General features: G+C 35.0%; 1 protein-coding gene and 1 non-coding gene across 3 annotated transcripts; one reads left to right on the top strand and one right to left on the bottom strand.

Annotated features, from left to right (window-relative positions):
• Positions 1–1,222: 1,222 nt before the first annotated feature.
• Positions 1,223–18,627, bottom strand: LOC106160334 (eukaryotic elongation factor 2 kinase). 2 transcript variants are annotated; one of them, XM_013536903.2, is made up of 14 exons: positions 18,465–18,627; positions 17,077–17,642; positions 15,249–15,286; positions 11,379–11,550; positions 10,005–10,151; positions 8,713–8,818; positions 8,061–8,078; positions 6,804–6,958; positions 6,346–6,642; positions 6,050–6,175; positions 5,405–5,605; positions 4,769–4,893; positions 4,263–4,441; positions 1,223–3,740 (listed from the first exon to the last, which is right to left on the bottom strand). In XM_013536903.2, exons 2-14 carry the CDS (start codon positions 17,563–17,565, stop codon positions 3,622–3,624), a joined length of 2,172 nt encoding a protein of 723 aa, XP_013392357.1. In that variant the 5' UTR covers positions 17,566–17,642; positions 18,465–18,627; the 3' UTR covers positions 1,223–3,621. The 2 variants fall into 2 exon arrangements, with proteins under 2 accessions (XP_013392357.1, XP_013392358.1); XM_013536904.3 differs by lacking the exon at positions 8,061–8,078.
• Positions 18,628–18,983: 356 nt separating this feature from the next.
• Trnal-uag (transfer RNA leucine (anticodon UAG)) lies at positions 18,984–19,064 on the top strand. The gene has a single exon. It is a non-coding gene; the product is annotated as a tRNA-Leu (tRNA).
• Positions 19,065–19,217: the final 153 nt, after the last annotated feature.

Below are 19,217 nucleotides of genomic sequence, written 5' to 3'. Positions count from 1 at the left end.
ACATCTTTCCAAAATACAGACAAACTAGTAAAACGTGAAAAAATATAGGAATATTATTTACTGGTAATTAGATTTCGCAGAAACACGAAAAAAATTGTAAGACGCGGCCTTGGTGCTTAGAAAATGCTATCTTCTAAACTGCAAAGAGTACATTCGACCTTTCCATAAATATTCGAAATAAAACAAGCTTGTGACACTCTTAATATGCAAGCCATATTTCTCCGACGATACAAGCACGCATCACATTGTTGAGTAATGCACATAAATACGTAACTTTTTTCACTCTTATTCACTTTTAGTACTTGGCTATAGAAGAAATGTTACTCACAAGATATATTTGCTTCAACGCTGAAAGGAACATTTGTTGTAGCAAGGAGTTATAACTCCTTGGTTGTAGTGACTTCACCACAGCTATGCTGTGTCCTCTTCTAACACGGCCCAGCTGTCAAATGACTATACTGGAAGACTGCTCGCGCACTGCTCGGAGCTACGTATTGTGCAAATGATAACAGGTAGAGCGCAATATGAATGAGGAGTTACTGTCTTATAAGACAAGAAAGGCGAATCTATATGATTTTACACATAAAGATTTTGGTAGTTCTTGGCTGACACAGATTATTTAATCAATAGTTCATAATAAATGTCTTGAAATCCCTCATTGCGAAATGCTGCATGACCTAATTCTGTGCCGACTCAATGCTGTCGGAATTATATATATATATTCTGATCGTTACAACATATTAACATAGTAACTGCCCAGGGCCAGCTAACACTTTTATAGCTAAATTTTGACTTAATAATACACGTGCTTCGTATTATTACAAAGTGGACATTCATTTCAAAACAAGTTTTCAAGTTTTTACTTTACCGAAATATTTATTAATTTCTTATTGTTGATGTAATCATATTTAAGAACATTAAACATATTAAGCTAAAATATGTAACTCATATACTGCAACACATATTTGGGACAGCTCCATAGTCTTGACACAAGATGGCCCTTTTAAAGAGAGGTACATGTAACCTTCTTGGTTTTTTTTTTCTTGCCAAGCAGTCTATGTTTAAAGATTAATCTTTTTCCTTTGGTTTTAAGTAGTAAGTCGTTTCCCATCACAGGCTTTACAAGTCGTACTATGACTAAGTTTTCTACATCCTTTCCAAGTAACTGTGTTTCCAGTATCTGTACTGTACATTGAATAAAAAAAACACACTGATAACTCAATTTCTTTTTCCACATTTTATTCACAGTATGGAAAATTGTAGAACGTTCCAGTAACTACAAAAAGTCATACTAGAAGAACTTTCCACTAAAACTGGCTGCAAAACCATGTTTGCCAGATGCACTGAATCGTGCTTAGAAGGTGACCACCTTAACACAGCGTCATTACTGGCCTGGGAAAGCGAGTGTTACACCATATATCACAACTCCCCATGTGTCATGACTTGGTTATTATCCTTTGTAACATGTGCCTTATTAAAACTTTATTGGAAGTTTTTACAAATGATAACCAAAACATTTCTCAAGCTTTCAATAAAATGTTTTTCATTAACATTAATACATGTAACTGCATATTTGAATAGGAAAGAACCACATAAAAGGATGGTTTTGCTTAGGACCCGCTTCAATGATTCGACACCAATATTTCACATGGGTATTTATATACAAGAACATTAATTGGCAGTGAGTAGTCAGACATCACACCAATAAAAACACGAGGAATGCTCGAGACGATAAAAATTATGCATAATTTTTCTATTAAAACTGACTAAAAAATCACCACTCTAATGGCACTATCAGAAAAGCAAGCTAACTCTCAGCTATTGACCAAAATAATTTATCAGTCATATTTGAATGCTTTTTTTGTATAATATAAAATAAACATGGGTTTTGTCCAATAAAGAAGTCTACCAAAGGCAGATGCATAAATGTTTACAAGAACCTATAACCTATAATTCTTGTCAAATAGCATAGTGAATGTCTGCATAAAATAAATGGAGTAAAATAAGAACATCTACACTTAAAACAGATAAAGTGTGCTTTTTGACAACGTATTGCAGTAATTTACAGTCCCAATGTGCTTTTACATGTTATAAATATGTACAGGCAAAGACTTGAGCTGAAAGTTACAGATCGTAACAATAGTGGAAAGAGATCAAGATAAAACTTCAAGTGCATTCAGATCAATTTCAACTAAAACCTGTTCCAAAGAAATTCAGTTACTAATAGCCAGAGATTTACAAACAGTAAGCCCAGTGGCACTGCTTTCAATCCCCCATACCTTGCTGTATTTTGTCAGATTATCTCCAGGCCGTTTTGCAAATAAGAAGAGATGTCTTCAATATCAGAATCAATGGAGGATTAATTAAGTCACTCGTGGATGTGTTTTACGCTTAAAGTTTTCATTTAAAATTGGTCTGAATGCACACAAATGATCAAATACCAAAGGTGATGATGAATACCCAAGTCATCCATTGGGTCACAACCTGTACACAGTACATAAAATCACTTAAAACTTGTCTGACAAATTTTTCTGAATGACTTATTTACAAAATTAACCAAATTCTCACTTTTACTTTCAGTGAACATAAAAACATCAGACGTATTCATACAAGTTTCTAAAATATATATTAATGTCACATGACATTGTAAATCTAAAACAACTTTCCAAGACTAGACATGCTTTTTATCCAGCCAGAGTAAATAAAAACTGTTTTCACTTGTGATATTTCCATTTCATATCAGGTGAAGTACAACTGACCAGATCGCAATTTTGAGGTATTTTGTACACAGCAGGACTGCCCTTTGTTGTATTTTTTTTTTTACAGAATACAAGAGATTATCAATGTATTTGTTGAATATCTTCAATACAAAGGTAACATGTGCTCATTACAGCTTAGTAGATACACTAAAGATGTTGCAACTTCCAACTCCCATAGGGATATATCTTTCATTTGCAATCATGTGCTTGTTTTCCACACCTCAAAATGTCCACAAGCCTTATTAGATCATTCAAAATCACCACATCAGCAATGCTGCACATTATCACAATGAAATAAAAAAACGGCTTCAGATGTGCCACAATTGAAATCATAAATGATTAAAAGCATTTCCCCTGAAATATTATCAACATAATCTCACTCACATTAAAAAAAGTGCAATAATAAAGCAATACATCAAATCATGAAGCACTGAATAACCTTTAGGAGGAAGCCACTTTCTGAAGATCTTTAATATTATCTTTTTCCTTTTTTTGTTTGGAATTAAAAAAATTCATTTCAGTATTCAAAGGTGAATTTTTATGGTTAAATTTAAGTAAAATTGTCAATCTTGTCCTTTTTTATTAATCGTGCTAATTTTAAATATTGCTTGCTTAAATTTGAAAACTTAAAATATACCAGTTCTGTTTAAAAAATAAAATAAATCTAAAATTAAGGGACAATTTTACATTTCTCTTTAAAATGAACTTTTAAACCATAACCATTGTACTGAAGTTCTAACCTAACAGTAAAAGTATTTAAAAAATAAGATCAAAAATAAAAAGAACATGATCCTGCAGAGTTATCACCTTTATGAAAAACTTAACCCAGGTGAGTTTGTCCCATCTTGTAATTGAGCACCATCTATTCTTCAACGTCTTCACATTCTGCCCACACTTCCTCTGCCAATGCGTAATACTTGTTAGCAAGCCTGCCTTTCATGGCTTCCATGGCCGCCTCTGCTGCCTCATTATAGAGTTCACCTTTGAGGAAACAAACATTTATGTTAATATTACATGCAGTTAAACCATTTTATTTACAATAATAAGTTTTCACTTCATCTGGTTAACTTATCTTTTTGACAAATACTGAAAAGCACGAGCAGCCAATATACTGATACCATTAGAGGATATAAACTTTATTGTTAATCTTTTTCGGTTCAATATTTTGAAAAACTGCATCATTTCTGTTAAAAATCACAAATTATGATAGCTGTAAGATATAAGATACAATTTCAACATTAGCTGTTGATAAAAAGTTACAACTTTATTCCAAATGACAAGTGATTTTACATGTATGACAGCTAGATTGTTAAAGGAAGCCAAAGGGATTTCTTTTGATTGTGTTAACAGGTAATCATGCCAAAAGGTTTGCTTAACATGAGAATCGGCAAGAACTGCCAAGCAAATGGCTGATTCTTCTCCTAGGCATGCAATCGTCCCAACATTGACCTCATAGGTCACATGATTCCAAAGAACTGTTTTCAAATCAGAAAAGGTCTATACCTGATTTCAGAGGATCCTTTTCCAAATTAAGACCCCCCTGTCTGTACAACTCTGCCTGTTTAGCCAATATCAGATGGCGCGGCTCTTCCATGGCAGAATCAAATGACCCACTTTCATCATTCTCTGTCATTTTCAGAGCCTTTCCGTAGAACTCTATAGCCTCAACAAAACATCGGCTCCTGAAACGTAACATAATACTGATATTAAATCAGTATTTGCAGTTATAAGGCCTTCAAATATATTTTACTGCAGATAGGTTTATATGTATATCCATGAAGAAAAAAAAAACATTACAAAAAACATGGCCCTTGCCATCTATTTAAAAATGTTGAAAGTATTACTTTTTCACACTACATTGGTTTAAATGTACTTCATTGGTCTTAAATCTTTATTGTATACTTTTAAGTTGTCAAGAAAATGTTCCCAATTTATGGCTCCAAATGTTAAATTTACTTCCCGGAGATCAAGTCATTATTGTGTCATTTTTTTCATAATTCACCTCTTACCTTTCAGTCCCCAAACCTATGCCAGTTTCATAAGCCTTGGCCATATACAACATAGCACTCCTGTCCCCAGCGTCTGCTGCCTGCAGCATGTAGTCAACTCCACGGTTTAGATTGTCCTCATTTTCCTGAATGATAACCAACATACTTAGAACTGTTTCCATCAAATTTATCTCCTTGTTTTTTTTCCCTTTTTTCCTAGTGGCCAATATTTCCCCTCTTCCCCCCAATTAATTCCATGGTGGATTGAAGATCAAGTCACATTAGATCAGCCATAAGTCTGTATTTCCCTAACTGCCACTTCTTACTAATTACCTCATACAATATGTGAGCCAAACCCACAGTGACACAATGTTTACCTAAAAATCAAGCCTAGTGATATACCTCATTTATGAGACACAAATATCTACTGGAGGTATGATATGCACATTATGTGCAATGATGAATTTTATATAATATCTTTTTCATTTCTGGCAAAAAAATTCTTCTGCCCAGTTTGAGCAAACTATCAAGTTGATGGTGTTCATGAGTATCATAATGCAGAATTTGGGGAAAAGCGATCTCTCAGGAGCAGCAAGCTGTGGTACATCACTCAGATTAGGCAACAACTGTGTAGACGCTATGTCACGAGTCACTCACCTGCACATTGCACTCCTGCAACACGTCGTGTGGCATCTGTAGATAGATCTTGGCCATGGTGAGTATGGCTTCCATCACGCCACATTGGGCAGCAATCTCTTCATGGAACAGTGCTGCATGCCAGTCCACCTCTGGGTTGAAGGTGTCACCATTGGTGCTGAAGCGACCGATCTCATGGTACTTTGCCAGTTCGTGGTGGACCTTGGGTGAATGAAGAGAGAGGTGAAATATTTGGTTGTGAATGTATGGAATTTCAATTATATACATACTTAAAAATCCTAGCTGATGTGATAATCATATCCAGCCTTTCCTTTAACTTGGGTGTTCACAAAACAAAATAGTTATGGAAATTCTGATAACCTTAAGAAATAATTTGATTCTGATTTTCATTAAAAAAAAAAATATATATATATATATATATATATATAACCTTTAGCAAATTGGCCCTTCAAGTCAAAGGGGTCTAAGAACAAACTGGCCAAAAGCAGATAGGAGGACGGTAAATGAACAGATTAACAAAACGATACTGGTTCGTCTTTAATTTTACTTGCAAGTAGCATGAATCCAGTGCTATGTCAAAAAGTGTTAACCTGTCCTACAGCCTGTCATAGGTCAGCATTGTACATATGTGTGCTGTAAACTTACTTGGCCTAAAACAGAGTCATCCATCCTGGTACCATTGCAAGTGTGGCGTCTCTGAATTTCATGAATCACACAGGAAGGTCTGGAGAGCTGCTTCACGGCACGAGAAAACTCCAACCTTTCCTCCTCCTGTCAAAATGAGAGAATATAAGGACATGATGTCACATGTAGTTGTATGAGTGGTAAATTTCAGAGTATAACTTGCCACTGACGGTCAAAGCCCAATAATCATACATATATTACAGTTTTTAGATGAAGAGCCTTATCTGTTGAACTAAATCAAAAATAATCCCACTTACGATAGTCATGGTACCACTGTCGGATGCACTAGGAGGCTCACTACTGCGAGGAGACGACTCGCTCTGCGAGCTACTGATACTCCAGCGAATGCCAAGATGGGCTTTGTCTGCAGCATCAGCACTCATCGGCTCATCCTCTAGGCTGCGGGGACTCAGCAAGTCACTGTCGCCATCAGATCCAATGGAAGTGCCAGATACAGTACGCTTTCGCAGAAACTCGTGCAAATTTTTTTGGTCACGTGGGGAAGCACTTAGACATACCTCTTCTTTGCCTTTAGTGTGAGTAGTGGCATCTTTCTGTAATATCAGGCACAAACCTATTTATATATACATTTATGGTCAATTATACAGGCTGTTACCAGATTGTTCACTACAGAACCACTTATCATTCTGTTTAATTTTGCATTTTTTTAGTAAAAAAAAAAAAAAAAAAAACTCAGCCAAACTATTACTCTTACCATCAACTCTATGTACTTCTGCTGCAGCTTCTTCTCACTCTCTGCCAGATCAAACTTGCTGAGGTTGAGACTCTCACAGATACTGTTGCAGACATGGGAGTGAAAGAAAAGAGCCATGCCTTTCGGGCCCAGATTACCATCACCATACTCATGACCTGAGAAAAGACAAGCATAGTTGGTTAGTATATGTTATATAAGTAAAACTGCTGATTCAATTCATCATAAAAACATTCAAACTACTGATGAAAATTCTATACAAATGAAAACTTAATAGCAATGGTATTATTTGTATATATATGGAAACAAGTTTGCATCATATCATTTTTAAAGATTTTATAAAGGTTTAAAGATTATATCAAATAAATAATTAATATTAGATAAATTACTCTCTTCTGTTTTTCTTTTAAGATGAGAATGTGCAGAATACAAGCAATATTCAATTATTCCAATCTGGTGGTCATTATTTTCTTTAAAGTGCCAATCATTAGATAATGTTAATGTGTCTTATGAACTGTGAAAGTTTTCAAATGAAATCACAAAACCCAAATTATCTGGAGAAAAAAATTGTACTGGAAATTCAATTTATCTGGTAAATTATCTTCAAAGTTATTCAAGAGGAGATGTAAGGCAAACAAGATGGTGGGAGAGATAGATAGCAAGAAAGACAAGGATAAATGTTTTACTGAGTGCACATGTATAAAATTTGCAAAAAATAAAAAAAATAAATAATAATAATAATAATAATAATAAATCACACATAGGTACAGGGTAATGTATGGCTTTTTTTGTCCAGGAATACTTGTGGAACCCATGTCCATATCCATATGTCATGCGTTCACATGTACCATTTTAAACATTTAGAAAAGCAGCAGTTTGTCATAAAAGCTTGAAAAAACTCAACAATACAGGAATTAATGCTCAGCCTGATATCAAGCAGCCACCAATATTCCCCTCTTCCAATTTATTTTTTAAACAGTTTCCCAATCACTCCTCTACAAATTTCTACTGGATATAACATAAAACAGCACTGACCATTTTTTGTTTGGAGGGGCTATTTCTAAAACTACCTTCCTAACCAAACTTTCTTGAAAACATCATCTAAGTAACTATGGAATTAAGATAACTTCAAACTGTAAAAACAAGTTATCAGTAGCACAGCTGGTGAAATATAAGCACACTCTTATTCGGAATAACTATCAAAGAGATTGGAAAATAAAAACAAGGCTCAGCTTCCTCACACAGGCAATATGTACCTACCAGAAGAAAGATCATATGCTGAAGAAAAAACACCAAGAAATGAAAATTATGAGTTTACTAATGAAAATTAAAGTCTGATGAAAAAAATAAAAATAAATATTAAAGATCATAAAAAATAAATACATCAATAAATAAAAAAACATATTCAAACCATATTAATTTCTTTACAATGGCAACTTAATAAATTAAAAATTGCATCATGCACAATGACTTTGCTCTTTTCCTTTGATCCGGGGAGACAGGATACTCAAACTTTCAAACTTTATGTTAGCAAACTTTAAGATTTCAGATTTCCCCTGTTTATTTTACTTACCTGTACAGATAAAACAGAGCCATTCTACAGACAAAGTCAACATACAAAAAGCTGTGATACATTTTAAAACATCATGCCCAACTAGGCAAATCAAAGGCATCTGCTGTTATTCAACATCGTCTTTTATAATTTTACTCTGAAACATGGAATCACTGAGTCTTAAATAACCACCAAGTTACATTTTTACAGGAGTCACGGGACTGTTAAAAAGTCCCTAAACAGCTGACAATACTAATCAAGCTCCATGATCACCATGCATTGCAGTTAAATTACATTACATCTACTGTTAAAATACAGCATATGCCTTGTTTGCCTTGACAGCTGGTTGGGTCCACTCACCTCCAGCAGTGTGTATCTGAGGGTCAGTGTACAGGTCACCCACTCCCTGGATGTCCACTACAATCAGCTGATGACCAGAACGCTCAAATGTGAAGTGGCTAAAGGCCTGAAGAAGGTACAAGTAATATATCAAAAATATGGCTGCACCATATCTGGTGTCATGAGTAAAAACATCTATCATTTTTGAAGGATAAATGCATGTCTAAGTGTACTATATGTGCATATAAAGAGGTAAGTCTATAAAGCAGAATTAAGAAACTTAAAGGGATAATAACTCTTCGTTTTGGCCAAAAAATGAATTTTCCTGGAGTAAACAACAATTTTCCCATACTGACCAATGGTTAATGAATCCATTTTTACATTCAAAGTTAGTCCCTGGTTTTTTTCTAAAAAGTTTGGTTTTTTGTTAAAATCTCTTAAGAGATTATAACAGAGTATAGCCATCAATGGAGGTAATGTGATCTGAAGACAAGCTCAGATATCAGAATAATAGCTTTAACTGCTGTTTTCGTTGTAAAACAGAATATATTATATTTCTTTGAGTTATTCACAATGTTTTTATTGTGAAATATAGATTTCATACGAAGAGTTATTATCCCTTTAAATCCTGCTGATAAAATTATTTTAATCAGGCAATTCAAAATACCCCGCAGTAAAAATAACAATATTGTTTCTACCTGTGTTGCAAGTTGCAAGCAATTTTGCGAGTACTTCTCAACATCAAAAGCATCTACATACAAGTCTTGCAAACAGGTCAAATGAGAAATTGCTTCAAAAAGCAATTCATTAAATACATCTAAACACTGAAACAATGTGGATTATCAAATAACAAATATACTTCTTTCACATAGCAAAACAGTAAACAAGTCTTTTCAGTTCATTACTCCTACATGACCTTGAGAGAAGGTCATGACCTTCAGTGAAGGTCATAAACCTCAGACCACTGTGGACACATTATCATTAGTACCATCCCGTTCCTCATACTGTTGTTGCCAATGCTGAAGGATCAGCGCCAGATGGTCTAGACTCCCAATATTTCCCACCTGTTCTAAAATACCTGTGCAGATGATCTAAGAGCCTAACAGGCGAAGGTAAACAAGTCATAATGTGCTTTCAGGTCATATACCAGTACATAATGTTAACTTTATGGTGGTGGAAGCTGCCTGGTATAGCTACTGAGTAACTAACCATGGCTTTGTACAACATACAGCTAAGCACAATAGCAAAGCTGTGATATGTCTCAAAAATCAATCAATGGTACTTTTTACCTGTAAAATCACTAGCACACTCACCTGTGGTGTGAGGCGTGATGTCTCCTCTACGAAGCCCGAGTTGGAGTTGTATTTGATGTACTTTCCCTCTATGAAGTGCTCCAGATGGTAAAGAGGGCAGCCTTCACGGTTCTTGAACTCCAGAACGTACATTTGGAATATGTCAACCTGGATGGAAGAGAGTAAAAATAATTGAACACTGCCTTTATTTCATGTTATATTAGCATTTGCGGGAGAAAGGTTTAAATTCAGAATAATCAGTAATCCTTAGCAAGTTAAGCAATCACTGCAATGAAAAATAAATGTTCTTGTATCAATTCCTCACTATGTAAAATACAACAAAAATTCAAACGAGCACACAAAACATGCTCGAAAAATGAAGCTTATGAAAACAAAATGCTTTCAAACAAGTAGAAGTATACACAGGTGGACATTTCTCTTGTAATTTCTCAGGTGATACATATGGCATTCAATTTGATATATGCCGTCTATTTTCAACATCCTGCATGGATCAATACAAATGTCTTATTCAGCAGTCTGATTCGCATGTAGTTCAAACTATGGACTCTTCACTAATGCCATTAAGGGTTTCATAACAGGAAGCGTATCAATAACAGTGCATTGTCATGCAGCCTTCTTGAACCTCTTAGACAAAATAACATGTAGACAGAGATGGTAAAACATAAATAAGTCATAAATATAACATAAATATAACATAAATGTCATAAATAAGTTCCATTTCAGGCCCATGATTTTTTCAGGCTGAATGGCTGTTCACATTTTGCCTTAATGTGACATAATCTGCAAAAGACTACAAAAACTTGGGACTTCCAGACAATTTTTTTCTGACATTTGTATTGATTAATGAATGTAAAACATTATAGAAATGGCAAAACATTATAGATGACTAGAAAATTCACACTTAAATCTAGTCCTAGTTGGTCTATAAAAAATTTTTATAAAACATTTTAACTTGCAACAAATTAATTAAAAGTTAAGAAATTAGGACAGCATAAAAATTTTTGTAGTCAAAGTAAACCCTGCTACAGGCAAGTAAAATTGGTCTGAAAGTCGACCAATTTATATTCTTGATATAACCTGCATGATCTATATACATTACATAATTCATTTTATACAGTACCACAATGCTGTCACTTTGCTAGAGTGTAGGAGTTTCATTAAGCATCCTGCCACTTCTGCACTGATTTAGCTGAATATACTACATCAATGTACAGAAAATAAATAAATAAAAATGATACAAGACTTTCTAAGGAGTTTCTGAATGGAACACTTACCTTCATTTCTCATACAAATACAAATTAATTCTATGTAAAAAACACAAGACCCTTAACAGGGTACGATGATCAACAGTGCTGCCATCTGTATTTTTTTTACCTTCTTAGGTGGATTGTGTCTATCATACTCCTCTCCCCAGAGTTTTGCATCCATCTGTAGACGAACATCCTCAAAGTACACCTCTCTGTCAACATCCTCCATGTACCTCTTGGCGACATAATTTGAAGCATGCCTCCAGTCTCCAGAGAGAGACAGGGTGGACATTTTCTTGCTGGAATTATAGAAAAACTTTCTTGTTAATATCACATTTAATTCTACTACCACCATCCATTATAGCTATAACAGTCATAAAATCCCTTCCATCCAACAATTCTCTTAGAGAGACAAGTTACATAAATTAAATTATAATTAAAGTTATCATACTCATAAAAATTTAATGATGTACATGAATATACATTTGCCATTTTTTATTTAAAAAAAATTAAAGGGGGGAACACAATCAATTTTTGTCTATGCAGTGATTGTGCAGATGCATTTACCAGCTTATTTTTTTATGAGCAAACATTTACATCAGTAGTGCTAGCATTGCTTGTGTGAAGGTATCATACACAGTGGAGAGGATCCATGACTGTGGCACAACAGCCAATCATAGGTTCTAAATTCTTGAAGGAAATATGGTAACAGTAGGTGTTTGTCTGCAATCAAGAACCTACGGTTATTATTCTCCTTGCAGAATTACATAATGGATATATTGTCACTCTTATTTCAAATCACTGATGTATGACAGCTGGAGAACCCTTTTAGAGTCAGTGGATCGATAATCCCAGGCACCGATCTACAGGCCATCACATGTTGTTTACCAGAATGCCCAATGCTTAAGCCTAAGCATAATTCCTGACTGACCTAAACAAATAATTTCTGGCGGACTAAACTTTTCAGCACTGTGTACCTTTAAATGACCTTTAAGTGTGTATTCTAACTGAACTATAACATTAATACCTAACTGATCAACTGCCCACTGTACTTTAAGGCATATATATCAGTTTGAACATTATCAGTATTTTTACGCCAATGGAACAGTTTAGTATTTACATTTTTTTCTTCAATCACCTGAAGATTCTGAAATTACATTAGATTCACAAAGGCAAAATTTTGTGCAAACTTTAAAAATTCTAACTGAAGACTACATCCTTTTTTCATAAAAACATTACTGAACAGTTTTTCTCTAAAAATATGATTCCAAAATCCTTAACCTTATTTGATTTGGCTAATGGATATGAGATACATCATAGAAATTTGCACCAATTTATTACAGATTTGGTTAAAATCAGTTGTTGGTTGAAAAAAAAAGCCAATGGAATAATATCAGTCTGGGTCTGTTTGTTGGAACACTACGACATATGATACACATATACACACAATACTTTCCCTTTGCAGGCTCGTGTACCTGTACAGATGCCTACATGACACAAAGCACATTTTGATGATTATTTAAGTACACCTCTACACATAAACAATAACACATGTCCCTGATTCTCCAAATATATCTACATATAATGTAACGTACAGCTGTCATGTCTATATGTGTAGAAGTAGGCGTTTGTTTACATCTAGATTTGTACTTTTGACCTATATAATGCATCTCATCCTATTTACTAGGCTCTGTGGAAATTTCCACACTGTTTCGGTCTTCTGCACCATATAAGTACTGTGTTGATTTTTTATATATGACTTGCTGAGTTTTTTTTATTTTATTTAAGTGTATTGAAACCAGGCTAGCAAAAAGTAAGAACTAGATTTTCCAACGAAGGTTGCGCATGTATGTTTGAAAAAAAAAAGGGGGGGGGGGGGGGGGGGGAGGAACAGCAACCTCTCTAGATCTCTCTACAATACTAGAATACAAAGAGTAGACCTGGGTTTCACCCATACTGGGCATTGAAACATCTTTGTATCAAGTTGGAAATATCATGTAATGGCACAAATATGTCTGAGTCACACCTTTACAAAAAATTCCAACTCCATTAACACTGGATGCTTGCTACATAACCAATACATCACCACATCACCTTTGAAGCTCGAAGATGAAAATATCTAATGTGCAACCAAGACAAAAACTAACTTGGAAGCAAAGACAAGAAAGAAGATGGATTATGAACAAACATGGCTGGCTCAGAAAAATTAAAGAAAGGAGGGAACAATTTTTTGTTTGTTTGTTTTTTTGGTCTTTGTGCAGTGATGGTTCAGTTACATTATCAGATAAAACTTAACCAGCAAACATAGACATTGTCAGAATCTAACACAACACCAAATACTGTCAGAGATCTATTATCATTCTAACTGGGAAGTAGACAGGCATAGGGCAAATACTGATGATGTTAAATCTTTATCTTACTTTTACCCATTAAGAAAATGCCACTAATCCAAGTTTTCAATAGATAGATTGACAATGTACATAATATTGTGGTAATGTTGCAGCACTGACAAGGAAGTGTTTCAGACAAGGGAGATATAACAGGCAATCATGTATTGGTGGAAGAGACAGAATGAGGGATGGAGTTTCCTGTAGCTTTTCAACTAGTTTCCACAGGTCTTTGTCCACTGTCCTTGCCATTTACCATGTTCACAACACACACCATTTATTTCACTTTTTTTCGCACTCACTCTGAAACAGCAATTCCATTATGCAAAACGCAAGTTACATAAGGGTTTTATGGACATCACTGCAAATGACAAACAAAAAGCAAGACAGTAATTTAGACTACAGATGGAAAAAATGCCACTCAGTGTGTGTGTGTGTGTGTGTGTGTGTGTGTGTGTGTGTGTGTGTCTGTGTATGTGTGTGTGTGTAAGCAAAATGCAAAAAATGTGAAACTGTTGCATATATAGCTCTATGGAGTAAAGGTATTTTTATTTTTTAAAAAGGACTTTGGCACCTGTACATAAAAACTGACATATCATTTAACTGTGTCAAGCTTAGTGCACTGCAATGGTAACTAATGACATGATATCAGGCCATGGGCTCAATTCAAGGTTGATCTCAGACCAGCTTGACTACTGAATGGAAAATAGCACATGGTGTACCAAAATTTGTGCACACAGTCAGATTGAAAACTTTATTGCTAGGGGTGAGGAGAGAAGAAAATTAGCGGAAATAAATTCCCTGTGCCCCAACCCCTAACACACACCCATCCTAGATCTGTGTTTGCTACATGGCAATACTTTTTTCTTTTAATTATCATTTAAGACACTCCAATTTTTTTCTATCCACAGTGGTCTCATTTGCACTATTAACTGCTTAATAAAATAGGTAGACATTTTTTAAAATCAGTAACATGGGCCTGCGAAGGTGATAATATATATCAGAATGTTTGTGAGATGCCATATGTTTACTGCCATGATACCATGTAGTTTGGAGCAATACTAACATGCCCCAGCATGCAACTGTGTGGAATGCACTGTAAAAGGATATGTCAGAACACCTGCATTTCACAAGTATTACTTTTTTGTATTTCTGGCGAGAATATTAAGTTCATTTCTTCATCATCATTATAAAACTAAAAAATATACTTATCTATAACCATAAACATGATGCATCAATCTCAACCCATCTACAAACAGTCAAACCAAAGACACGTAAGTTGACACCTTCAAAAAATACCCCTGTAAAAACTTAAATTACCAATGATCCACCAGATCACACATGGATCCCTGTTGTATAAAATAGTTCCCTTAGTATTAATAAACTCATTTATTTATTCAATGCTGAGCAACAACATGGCATGTGACTTTGGTTCAAAACTTTGGGTTTTAACAAGTGCGGTTCCTAGCATGCCATATGGCAGATCCTGTTGGATACCACACAGAGACAGAGCCTTACTCATGACACAGGATAGGCAAGCTAAAACAGTGAATAAGGTGCACTATTACTAGTAACTCATCTAAACAAGAAATACAGAAGTTGGTACTTACAGTCGATAGCACTGTCTCATTGCTCCACGATTGAAAGGCTGAAAAGAAGAAAAAACCCATTTGAAATATCTCCAAATATTTATTTTTGTTACATTAATCTATTTTATTTTTCTGTTTATTTTAGTATTGCGTATTCAGTTTCCATCTGGCATATCTTTTAATTATTATCATGACACAATAAAATCATCATTTAATTAGTTATGACATAGAGCAGAAGTACAATGAGGCAGATGATGCATTTTTAAAATCTGTTATGTCCACAGATTAATTCTATTGATAAGACTGGACGCTTCATCCACAACCTTCTAACACCCCCTTCCTTCGTCCCCATCACTTCATAACAACACACAGGGGGAGTGGTTCGCTGCTTTACTTCTTCCTCCCACTACGACCAATACTAAAATCTCAAGCAACCACACAATATGCTGTCTTCCTACATATATACAAAGACACACACTAAGCACTCCTCTTACCCTCATATCTACTCAATATACCATAATATATCATTTGTTTTCAAATTCTCAAAAAAAAAAAAAAAAAAAAAAAAAATCTAACCTTTCTATTCAAAAAAACTTTTTTAAGCCTCAAAATATTGCATTTGAAATAGCAGCTTTCCTTTAGACATATGATATCTTATCTTCACAATTATCTTATATCCAATTTATCTCTTAGACCCTGAGCTTTTTTTTTTTCTCAAACAACAAATAAGTGCTTGGGCTTCCAAGTACCCTGATATGATCCTTGAATCTTTTTACCACATTCAGCTCATAAACAAGCCAGTTGCATATGTTTATCTACCACAAAGGGGCTATATTCACTAGCTAAAGGGTCATTTTAGGACATGAAATTATAGTGTTTACTTGCTAAACAATAAAACACTTCCCACTCCTTTCATTCAGCTGTCACACTGCTGACTGTATCATAAAATTAGTTTAATAATCCACACCTTAGATAAGTGGCAAATATCACCTTGCTGACTGTCACGTTAAGAACATAATTCTCTTAATCTACAACCAAGCTGGCTGAGACATTTCAAAACAAAAACAGCATTCAGTGTGCCAACCTATGCCAGGACAGCTCAATTTCATTTCTCATTATGAGTAAATGATTAATTAATAAATATATCACTACCAAATCTTATCGATTCTAAATAGCCCATTTCTGACCTTTTCTGAAAATTATATCAAAATGCCCCTGTAACTTTTAGAGATGGGCTGTTAAATGACAAACCAAAAATTAAAAACAAAAACAGCCTTTGAAAACTATGAATTCAAGGTATTATAAACAGGCCCCAAGTACCAGGGAATGCACATTCAAAGGACAGGTACATAAAGATCCTATGCAACAATATACAGAGTCAAAGAGGTAGTGGCATGAATCTACAATGATCAACACAAAAGGTCAATGTTGCAGAAAGGTAACTTTATATTATCTCTGTAAGGCAACATTAGGGACACAGATCTAGGACAGAGATAAAAAGGACACTGGATGATTGAAGTCTCCTGAATATTCACATGGACATGGACAGAAATATGTACCTATCATAGCATTTATCATATGAACATATTTAACAGACAGTGCATGCTGGCTACATGCCCTGAGTAAAAAAATTCACACAGGGCAGATACAGTCATCAAAATATAACAGCCTTATCTGGGCTGATTTTAAGTTTGTGCCATAAAATCGTGGCTCAATTCTTTTATTTGGGTATTCATGCTCAAAAATCTGAGGCTTGTGATTGCAAATGCAAAATATATGCATCTATGAGGCCTGACATAGCCCAACCCTTTCCAGACTCCTCTCATCTCTTCCAGTCAGCAAAATTTACCTTCTTTTCCATTCTGACTTTGACAGTGTCTGTTATCCATTGCTTCCTGAGTGCACTGTACCTATGCCTAGTCACCTCTTCAACTGGCAAGTCCAAGATATTAAACTCTTCCCAAGGATCCTTCAACTTCTTTGCCTTCAAGATAGCATGCTTCCAATGCTTTATATTGGGTGAGTCAATGGTGGGAATTGGGGACAGGTTCAGATTCAAGGGGGTCAGTCTTGAGCGACGCCTCTGCCTGAGAGTCATGAGGGGTTTTGCGGGTGGACTGCCCACTTCCATCTCATGATGGACTGGGTGGCCATCGTCCTCATGGTTGTGACAGTGGGATGATCTGTCAGTTATATTAGCATTAGCTTCATCTGAGTTGCTTTCATCAGCATCTTCATCATCATCATCATCATCACTGCAGAAAGTAAGGGGGAAGATTGTCATCTCCTCATCGGAATCAGAAACAGAATCATCTCTGGGTCTTTCAGTAGAAGCCATTCTTTTCTGCACTCACTCAAGTCTCTAATAAGAATGATGGTTTGTGTAATAATTCATCAAGCCTTTGGAGGACAAATCTGAAATGCAAAAGTATTTGTTTAAGATCTTTCTACTGATTTGATTCATAGGACAAATCCTAAGTACATATATGCAACTGTATATGAAGTGGCTTCCTCATGCAGACTGATATCTTATCAGTTTCTTGTCTTGGCTAGAGTAAGCGATGACATAAAAATCCCCATATAAGCTAATTTTACTATCTTATACACCTTAAATAAGCCTCTTACATTAGTGACAAAAAAGGGAGTGACACTGAGCACATATATAGATGTATAAGCATTATAGCATCTTTAAATCAGTGACCTTTTTAATTAACAATTTTTTTTCAAAATTACCTAAATACATCTAAGCATTAAACCAAACATCTCACTGCAAGGTTGCAAATTCAACTCTGCAGTCAATGATAATGAATAAACAAGTAAACAAATGAATAAACAAGCTCAAAATACCAATACAATGCTTTCTTTACTACATACTCATCCTCTCTGTCTGGCCTCTACTAAAAAAAGTTTTAAATACCATGTGACCTAACTAGAAAGTTCTCCAAACGTACCAACAAAATTGCATTAAAAAGCAATCTTGAAATTATAAACTCTCAAGCTAAATTGTCCTAATTAATGGCAACTAACGTTGACAATAATAAGAAACTTTAATCGTAAGGTTCAAGACCTGGATAAATTGCATAACACACACACATGTATTGATGATCACACCAAAACAACACAGTAAATCCAGAGACGTGGTGACCCAGTTTTATTTTAGTAAAGACAACCGCCTTGACGCATAAATTCACTCGTGTTTCACACCTTAGCTCTTCAAAACTACTCTCAATTTCTTACCCCCTTTTCCTAACAGACTGGTAAATAAGCTTGAAGAGAGAAAAGTCCCTCTATTGCTTGATAAACAGTACACAGGCCACAGTGTTTCGTCAACAACATAGTATGCATTTAACCATTTCAATGATGACGTCACGCCAGCTTCAAGGTGACCTCTCTGATTGGCCAATGAGTAAGCCGGTGGTGACCTGAGTGTTTTCGAGCCGAAAATAAAAAGTAAAACAAACCATGGATTTGTGCTCTTTATTTTGACATTTTATAATGGCCCGATCAACATTATGAATCTTGGAATAATATTTGTCATTTTTTATCATTTTTAACGCGCCTACTGATGACATGTTTGGTGTAAGTCTATCGTAGCTCGACCATTCCACTCATGTAAGAATTTATTTTGAAGAGAAAATGATAACATTATTCATAATTATTAAAAAATCAATCAACTAACAAATTTGACTCGAGTAAACATGATATAAATGATACCTATGTAATATACAATTTCTTATACACTGCACCATTCAAGCAGGTAGCGTGGCCGAGTGGTCTAAGGCGCTGGTTTTAGGCACCAGTCTCTCTGAGGCGTGGGTTCGAATCCCACCGCTGCCACATTTTCTTCCTTTTACTCCATGAGATTTTTTAATATTGAAAGTCTGCTAGAGAGTCGACTTATGACCCAGTTAATAATACAAGACAAGGCTGTCTTTCAGCAGATCAACACCCACAAATTTCAATTTGATAGAAATTGTAAAGCAATACTAA

This window comes from Lingula anatina, chromosome 2 (genome assembly GCF_051362555.1).
Source record: "Lingula anatina isolate TDL-2025a chromosome 2, LinAna3.0, whole genome shotgun sequence".
In the NCBI taxonomy this organism is placed as follows: domain Eukaryota; kingdom Metazoa; phylum Brachiopoda; class Lingulata; order Lingulida; family Lingulidae; genus Lingula; species Lingula anatina.
This window is presented reverse-complemented; position numbering and strand designations above follow the sequence as displayed.